The 9,484-nt window shown below is 41.1% G+C and overlaps 1 protein-coding gene across 2 annotated transcripts in view; it reads right to left on the reverse strand.

The window, feature by feature from the left end:
- ABLIM1 (actin binding LIM protein 1) overlaps window positions 1-2,058 on the reverse strand; it is a gene marked incomplete at both ends in the record, with an annotated part of 110,389 nt that extends 108,331 nt beyond the window's left edge. For both annotated transcript variants that reach the window (XM_079535543.1, XM_079535542.1), the window contains one exon: window positions 1,815-2,058. In XM_079535543.1, the coding sequence (XP_079391669.1) occupies window positions 1,815-2,058 (244 nt within the window). The remainder of the gene's footprint in view (window positions 1-1,814) is intronic.
- Between the last annotated feature and the right edge of the window lie 7,426 nt (window positions 2,059-9,484).

Here is a 9,484-nt window from a genome sequence, read left to right on the forward strand (position 1 = left end):
CAGTTATTTTGCAACCAGCTTTCAACTTTGCTCGTCTCAAATAGCAGATGTTTTTCCACGGTCTTCGTATGGCAGTCCTGCTTCCAGAGACTCCCAGCCACATCCTTAAGTAGGTCTCCTAGGCTAACACAGGTCTGGCTGCAGAAAACAACCATGCTGGCAGTTCCCTCTGGGAAGCAGCCCCTCTCCATCTCTCCCAGATTCAGGAGCAAAGGCTGCTCAGCAAATTTTGCTGGCCAAATGAAACCCAGGACTCCCATTTTGCATTTACCTTACAGTGATTTGAAATCTCTTTCGACTCTTAAGTTTTCTACAGTCTTAAACTACTCCTAACTGTCTACATCACGCCGCTGCTAAACTTACGTGATGCTCCAGCCTTCCACTTATGAAACCACCAGTGCCATGCTGAGTGATGAGCATATCACAGCATATCACAGCATATCACAGGTTAAATCCCTGAGACTCCAAAGACTCAATTCCTGAATACTAAACAGCTCTGCACTTGTGAGAAGATTCCTGACCTTCCAAAACCCTAAGAAATGGGCCTCTCCTGGTGGTTATAATTCTACTTATTAGGAGCAATCGAAACACTGGTTTAGTCTCCAAATGACTTGGATGGGGTGACTTCTAATCGCTGTTTGTAAAGCCAAATACAGACAGCAAGCTGTCTGTCAGGAACATATATAAGCTGCTAAATCTTCTGGTACTTGGAGCACCCTAATCCTCAAGCAGTCACATGGCCTAAGAAATGGCCTCAGGCGTTTTCTATCTTAAAGTCACAATACAGCTTTTACATCCAGGACCTTTTCAGTAAGCATTTCACTACTTCTGTTTTAAGCAGCTGATTGACTCCACTTACACTGCAACTTAAGCAAAGCTGAGGCAACAGATACCTTGCAACTTCTCAGCTATTCCACACCACTGGAAACCAGAACCATAACATCCATCCTATTGAAGAGTAGCACTCAAACTGCAGGATGATGCCAAACGCTAACAGAACCTGCCTCACTATCCTTCCAAAAGCTGATAGATTTGTGAAGAATTGCACAACTGTATATTTCTAGTGAGATTTACATCCCATACAAAATAGAAGAAAATTGCAGAAAAGGTGGCTACAAACGCAGAGCATCTCTTCAGAGTCCCACGTGGGCTGACCATATACACAGTCACTGCTCAGTCAATTTTCTATGTTAAATTCACAAAACTCTACAAAAACTCCTCAAGTGTCTGTAGAAGTTTTCTTCAGAATGCCAGTGTGAAACATTGGAGGTGGCAAGGCTAAATGACACCTGCTTTTTCAGGTTCACAGATATACGACATTTATATACTTAAGTCATATTTATATTTTTAAATTTACAAGGAATACGATGAACAGGGAAAGACCTTTAAGCTTCTCTTCCAATTCAGAAATTAGGCAGCTTTGATTGAAACTACTTGGCAATAGGTTCAAAACAAAAAGGAATAGAGTTTCATAAAACCCTTAGGAAAGGTCTGGAACACACCACCAAATGCTGCTGTGCTTTCAAAAGGTGCATTTCTAGCTCGAGTACTTCAGCAGATCAATGCCTCCTTCTTCCCCAGACGGTCACATAGAGATGAACCTGTATCCATTTTTTTACTACTCAGAGTCAACTTCTATAAATAAATAAATAAATAAATTCATTCTTATTCTCTTCTGTTGGTAACTACAAATATTTCTGCACACTTGCTGTCACAAAGCATCTTGCTGCTATACAAAACAAAGAAGCTAGCTGTAAAGCAATTAAATCTGCATACTGAACAAAAATCATGCTCTGATGTCAATCTTCACTTACCCAGATCCTCAGGACCACCAAATAACTGCTCACACAAGTAGTAGTCATCTGGATTCAAGTAGGGCAGTTGCTTCAGTAAGCTCTGCTTCGGAATGAGATACAGGACCTCTGCAATATCCCCATCCTCAATAATTGACATCCTTTTGACTGAATTTCTGTATTTCACTTTTTCCAGCACCAATTCTTTACTTTTACTTGATCCACACAGCTTCCCAAAGCTGTTTAGGATGGGGAAAAACGGCATTTCTATCAGGAAGAAGTTACGGAAGCAACCTGTAGTGCACAATCAGCCTTCTACTGCAGCACACTGTCCTTATCAATCCTTCTCTTTTCCTCTTATCCAGCAAAGGGGATTAAGGAAGATATATTTTTAGTGATTATCTTCAAGAGATTATGACAGTATGCTTGATCAGGTGACTGCCATCTAAAACTATTGTAATCAGTTGCTACTCATCCCTGGGAATGCAAAAGTCTGAAGCAAAACCATAAAGAGTATTTGACAATCAGATTAATATTCAGGACAAGAGAAAGAATTTATCTGAGGTACGTAAGAGGATTAGTTGAAAAACAAACAAACCAAAAAACTCTCGCTCTGATAAAAACCTTATTAGGAAGGAATCATCATCATAAGCTACAAATGCACATCTGTGCCTTTAATCTACCATGCCCCCATTTTGATGCCAGGACTTCACGTGTGCTACGGACAAAAGGTTACAGTAAAGGTAGAGCATGCTTGTCTCTGATGGAATGTATAAAGGCTGGCTGACTTCACTTCATAAGCAGATTTCCTTGGAGAAATCCTGCCCGCAGCTTTCACTGACTATTACACACAAAAGCACTTAAGCTTCCCCCTAACTACTCACGACTGGCTCACCAGCTCTTTTCCCTTCCACTTTCCTGTATAGCTGACAGGAGAAACTCTGCAGACACTATGCCAACTCTTCCTGCTTCACTTACAAGAAGTAATTATCTTAATCCAATTCTAGTGGCTTGCTAATCTAATCATCTAATGAATATTTCTCCCTGGGTAAAGGCAGAGTTAATCATCAACTGGGCACTGGAAAGTCACAGGAAATTCCTAAGTAAAAGACAAAAGGGAATGAAAAAGTAAAACACATTCATCATGTGGAACGGGGAGTTACAGGTGGACCCCAGACAAGTCCTTGCTCAGGGCCATCCTCAGATTCCTAATCCTGCTGCATTCCCTGTGACAACGGTCAGCCCAGGCTGCCAATTCCCCTTAAGAAACAGAAGTTGGGTACAGCTGCAAAATGGCTTGGTACAATAATTGCACTGCTGCCTGGAAGGCTTTTGCTACATCTGAAGGTGAAAAAAACTCTTCTTCCCAGACCCAGATAGAGTTTAAGCACTATGTACTGATGGGAACAGGCTTTGAAGAGAAGACTGCTTTGTTTACTGTTTTAAAAAGAACAGACCACTTCACAAACTCAGCCTTTCATCACCTACTATCACATCATTTCTCCTTTCCCGTGAGGTGACTTGCTTTTCATTATGTAAGTACCAAGACTCTTCTGTTATATCAAGAAACCCAAAATCACAGTTCCCTTTGGAACACAGCCATTCCCCTGGCCTACATAACCAATACCAGCCGCAGTAGGACAAAGCCAGTATACATCAACACACTGCACTCATCTTAATGGAGTGATGCCAAAATACATTGCTAAAGCAAATCTGGGGAGGAGCTGGCTCAACAAATGCAGCAGATAGAGATCCATCTGACAGGACCCTCCATCAGAACAGATCTCTGCAAACACTGTGTTTTCAAGTATTTCCCCTAAAAAATGAAGTTGTTTGGCTGTTCTTCAGTCTGTCCCAGACTTCTCAACTTATGGACCTGTACACCATAGCTGTTCAGTGGCACAGGCTGATCTCCCAAAGTAACAAGAGCTTCTGCTACTTCAGCTGAAGGCAGATCACCACTTTGTGCTTAAAGCAGAGGGCTGACTCACAGGAGAGCACATGCGTGTCTCAGCGTAGCAAAGGAGTACTGGCAAAGATGTCGATGGGCTACAGACATCTGACAGAAGCAGTGCCAATTACCCAACCTCACCAACACTTCAAGGAAGACTTTGCCCTAGGTAGGTAGGTGAAGCATGAGCACTGCCTGATGCAACTCTGCTGGCACCTGAATTCTCAGAAGGCTGGCAGGTGAGCTCTGCAGTAACTTCATCAACTCCAGCAACAGTTATGACAGTTTGTTTACCTAAAATGCAGCAGAAAAGCCTGTTCTTCATTGACTGCACAGACCTGAGTGACTGCCAGCTCTGCTCTAGCCATGTTGATTGCATTTCAGCAATGCATACCTAGACAGTCGTGCCCACTAATGCAAAACGTACCAAACCAGTATGATCTGTTGTGTGGTGCTCAGCAGAAGAAACTGCACTCCTTTCCCACAGTCATACCCCATGAAAGGCATATGAAGCCTCCAGTGGTGCTTTTAACCACTGGAGATATGTTTCTGTATGTTTACCCTCCTGGATAACACTGAACCACAACCTGGCCTCTCTCCAGCATAAAAACTCACAGGATTATGGGGGGACCATGGGTATACTTCAGTTTAGGCAATCATGTCACCATAGAAACATTCAGCATAATAATTATTGGAAATAAAGTCACCTTTCTCAGAGGCTGCTCTACTGATCTCCCCTTCCTGGCTGACTATTGCTGTCAGTGTCTGAGACAACCTCGTGCATGAGGATTTGGCTTCGGCCGGAATCAAAAAGACAGTGGCAAGCTTCTACCACTTACGTTAAGACCCGAAGATTAAATGGAAGAGATTGATTTCTAATGCCCTTGCTGAAGGGAAAGAGAAGCATAAGGACGCAACTTAGTCCTCATGTTTCTTGCAACACATTCTCAGGAGCCCCTGGGTGCCCAACCCAGAAGTAGCACTGAGGAAATTTCCTCAGCATCTGCCAAGTATTAAAACACTATTTTAAAATGACTGCCATGCCTCCTCTGAACACTCAGTGCTGGGGCGCACAGAGCACAGCTGCATATGCCATTACTTTTCAGACTGACATTTCTCAAGGGACTGGATATGAGACAGAAATTAGGCAAATTAGTTACTGTAAATATTTGATCTCATTACTAGTTTTATAAATATTTTAATTATAAATGCTTCCTTCCATCTCTAGATCATTTCCTGTTCAACCCTGCCTCGCTTTGCCAAAACAGGCTGCCCTGTGGCAAAAATACACAACTAGGATTAGACCACTCTACTAATGCTACTAGAACAGAGGTAACAGCAAACTTTGACTGCAATCAATAAGTAAATTGCATAACAAATAGCAAGCACCTGCTATAGAATTCTGCTGAATAGCAGCAAAATTTGGAGACTGAGGGCTAAACTAGCTGAAGAGATGATAGCCCTCCCATCCGAGCAACAATCAGAGTTAAACCAGTCATTTGACTCAGTAGAAGACAGAAATGTGCAGTCTTTAATAGTTTTTGTCATCACAATTAAACTTCCTGCTGATAGATTTCAGTGTGATTTCATTCTTGTACCAAAAAAACAAACAAAAATAAACCAGTCAATCATCCCAGTCCAGCAAAACCTACCTCCAAAGGAAAAAAATACATAATAAAAACAGAAAACAAGGAAAAATAAAAAGAAATTTTCCTTTTTTTTCCTCATGCCACTTCAGAGGATAACACAGTACTTACAGAGGGAGAAAACAGCAAGAGATAAAGCAGAAGATCGACTTTTCACACAAAAAGGAAACCAAAGCTTTCTACTTCTTGCAAAATGACGCCATGCATGCAGCTTGTTTTTCCACCTTTGGCACAAACAATTTACCTGCTGAAAACTGCAGGGTGATAGACACTCAGCTACTCACTATAAACTTGACAAAACAGTTCCTTGGCATAACGCACACCCAAAAATCCACATGCACATCTTGTTTAGTTTACCTAAGTGTCCAAAACAGGCAGTCATCTTCCGTGCGTACTGACACAAGCCATTCTCACCGTAGGGTTTCTCCCCAAGCACCTGTTCACTCATTGCTTAAGAAGGAGCTGCCTTTCTCTGCAGAACCAACCAACTACTGCTTGCGTGGGACTGATAAGGCTACAGAGCTTTCTCTTCCAGTTTATCTCCATTAATAATTCAGACACCATATAGAATTTGCTGAGCTCTGAGAACCGGCAGTGCAAAGCTATTTTGTGGCTTTTGAAGTAATCATGTTTTTGTCCTTAAAAACGTATCTCAGGTTATTAGATTTCAATAGTTTACGGCTATTATTTTCAAAATGCAATAAAATCCATGCTCTTCCTGCATAATGTGAAATATTATTGGGATTGTGTTCAGGTCAGTGAGATATTTAAAATACCCATCCAGCTCAAACACAAAAATAGAATGACCACCATTACTGAAAGGTGATAACACCCTCCAGCAGCAGACAAGTCCTCTGTTGGCAGAGCACTTTCTGTCCCTCATAAGTTACCGTGCATCCCCCCACGGTGCTGGGGATGAAAAGCAATAAAAGAGCACACACAAAAATACCACTTCCTATCACTTCCTAGCACAGAGCATTTCAGAAGAAATGAGGCACCACGGCCACAAACAACAGCGTATTTCACCAGCTCCCTCGTTGGAGCACAAAGCCAATCGAACCATACTGCTATCTTCACCTGCCTAACATGAGCAGGCAATGAGAAACCCAACAAGCAAATAACTACGTACATTGGTAAAAAAACACACTGAGAACCCACTTCTTTCCACTGGAAAGCGTGGGGAAGTGGTTATACCTCAACAATAAAACAAATGGTCAAAAGATGGGAATAAAACAAATGAGAACTGACTCAGCAGTCCTCTGGGCCAACTGCAGTGGTAGAGCTCATGTCCTTGTCCCTCTTTTGCAAGTGTATCTGGATGTCAATTTAGTAACAGATCAAAAGCCTAGTCATTCGTGTTTAATATTACTTCAACTATTGCCATAACAAAGCATAAATATTCCTAAGAAACAACTCAGAGGTGCTGCTGGTTTTCATAGCTACCAGCTATGAAGGATCCATATATGAATTTTACATGCATAGGTCTATAGTTCATTAGTTTCAACCAACAGGCTACACATGACTTAGGTAAGATCATCTATGACAAAATTAACACCAAAAACACACAGAATAGCTCTACAGTGGCAATAATAGAGAGGCTAACTGAAAAGGGCTAAAGTGAGATCAAAGGTAAAGTGATTGTGTTAGTTGAGCAACCCAACTGAGCACTAGCCTTCCATATAGCCCTCTAATCAAGCTGCTAAGTCAAGATTTCCTCTTTGCTGTTATTATAACTGACATTTAACTAATAAATAAGCCAGTTCTACCCAAAACACCTGTTTGTGCAGTACCTGTTGTGCACAGTGCTGAAGAACAACTATGAAATCTGCGAATGTCTATACCAATGTCTATACCAAAGGATGGAAGCAAGTCTGAATACTGAAGATGAGGAAGCTGTGCTTTCATCATCTTTCACTACATCAAACTTTAAGTTTTTGAAAGTCCATCTAGGGATCTTCGAGGTGGTGCAAAGCAAACTGGATTACTATGCAGAAACAGCAATATCTGCACACACAAGCTATTCTGTTAATCTAAATCAGAAATAAGAAAGCAAATATTAAGTTATTTATTGATTTATTTTTGGTATTCATTGCAAAATAGTGCAAAATACTGCTTTATGTTCTGTATCTTCTGTACAATACACAAGCAAGACAAAAAAAAATAAAAAAGAAAACACAGCTCTATCTCGGGCTTAACTAAGACCACATGGTGACCATTTCCTTTCCCAACTGATGACATTTGCAAAATCTTTCAGCTGGATTAAAGCATTGTGCTCAGCTTCCTGTTATCAACCATGTATGATAGCTTTCATGGCACATGAGCCTTAAATAACAAAAGACAAGCTTTGCAGTGCATTGTAAAGCTGGACAGACAGTGTAACCGGCTCTTGAGAAAGCTTTTCCCTTTGCTGTACATTCCAAAACTGAATCTGACTCACTTCCCTAAGCCCCAGCGACCCCCAGGTTTATCCTTCAGTGAAGCAATGCATGTTAAGATAACACATACAAAAATATAAAAACAATACTCTTGAGATTAAATCTAATCAAGCTCTTTCTTGGACAAGCCCACCATGTGCAATTATCAGCACTGAAACAGTATACAAAAAAAAAAAAAAAAAAAATCAATCATCAAATGAAATATTTACATGACATTAGGAGCAAAATATTGACAGTTAGCAAAGCACTGTCTATTAGCTTTGAAAGCCTTAAAAATCCCAAATAAAAGGTACACATCCACGGGAAATGAAAGAATGGTTCAAATCAATTTCATAACCACTCGGTTTCTATATTGGACAAGCCACCATCACTAAGAATACTGCAAGTAAATTATTTGTTCTAAGAAATCATCTGTGAAACTGATGTACTCTGTTTTACTCTGCAATTCTGAATTCAAATTCAACCTGCTGTAGGGAACCTGCTTTGGCAGGGGGGTTGGACTTGATGATCTCTGGAGGCCCCTTCCAACCCCTACAATTCTGTGATTCTGAGTAAAGAAAAAAATAACTTTCCTGTAGTTCATAAACTCACCAACTGAAACCCTTTAAAAACCCACTCAAAGGATCAAAAAGGATTGAACAGCAGAAAGTTGTCAATCTTTCTGCAGAAAACTTGCATCTACTGACTTTCATTATAAAAACTGTTTCTCCTAACAGGCTGAAATATGCAGCAGAGGCATGCAACTAAACCCTCAATCTGCGATACAGAAACAGGCAGTGTCTGGAGGCAGAACGCTGAGAGTTCGTATATTCGAAACTGGAACTGGTCTGACAAAGGAAGCAAAGAGGCATTTTCCTCTGAGGCTCCAAGCGCACACTGTCCTGTCCACCACTCAGAAATGAAGCGCTATTTCGGTCACACTGCACCTGCAATACTGGTTTATTTCTTTTGTTGTTGACTAAAGACAATAGGTACGGTGTTACATTAAGGTAAGTATTGGTCCCTGAAATCTGTTTGTAGCATTTAATGCCATCACAGCTATCTTCTTCCTCAAACAGTTATTCAAATTATTAATAATCAGTTTGACTGATAGGAAGAAAGTAAGACTGACAAGTTAGATGCCAGCCTGGAACGTGAGAAGCACGCAGGCCCTGCTCTCCCACAGCCCTCCTGCTCATCCTTATGCCAGACCCACAGTCTGCCACCACTGCTCCCTGCGTTGCTCCCTGCGTTGCTCCCTGTCCCTACAGGCACCTGCAGCAGTGGGTACGGTAAAGATTGCAGCATTCAGACAGTGGAAATTACAGAAGTAGCACAGACAATAAAAATGTTAGGAAGTATCTGGACAGCATTAAAAAAGGAGGTCACACAAAGCATAGCTGAGTGCTCATAGCTGAGTGCTTTCCTTGAACTTAATTACCTTCCAATTTAATTACTACATTTCTTAATGATTTTTCAATAGATTGCAGCCATTATTTAACACCAGAAGTGCTCATTTCCCTGGAGAATTCTCTTACCAGATAAGGCAAACATAACATTTCTGTACATTTTCTCTGATCTGAGAATTCCATTTTTAGTTAAGTCATCCTGCTCAAAACGAGCAAAGTCACTGGTACTGCGCTTGCTGGGACTGGAAGAGAGCAGACAATTGGATTAAGA

This window comes from Tetrao urogallus, assembly GCF_951394365.1.
Source record: "Tetrao urogallus genome assembly, chromosome: 5".
NCBI classification, from domain to species: domain Eukaryota; kingdom Metazoa; phylum Chordata; class Aves; order Galliformes; family Phasianidae; genus Tetrao; species Tetrao urogallus.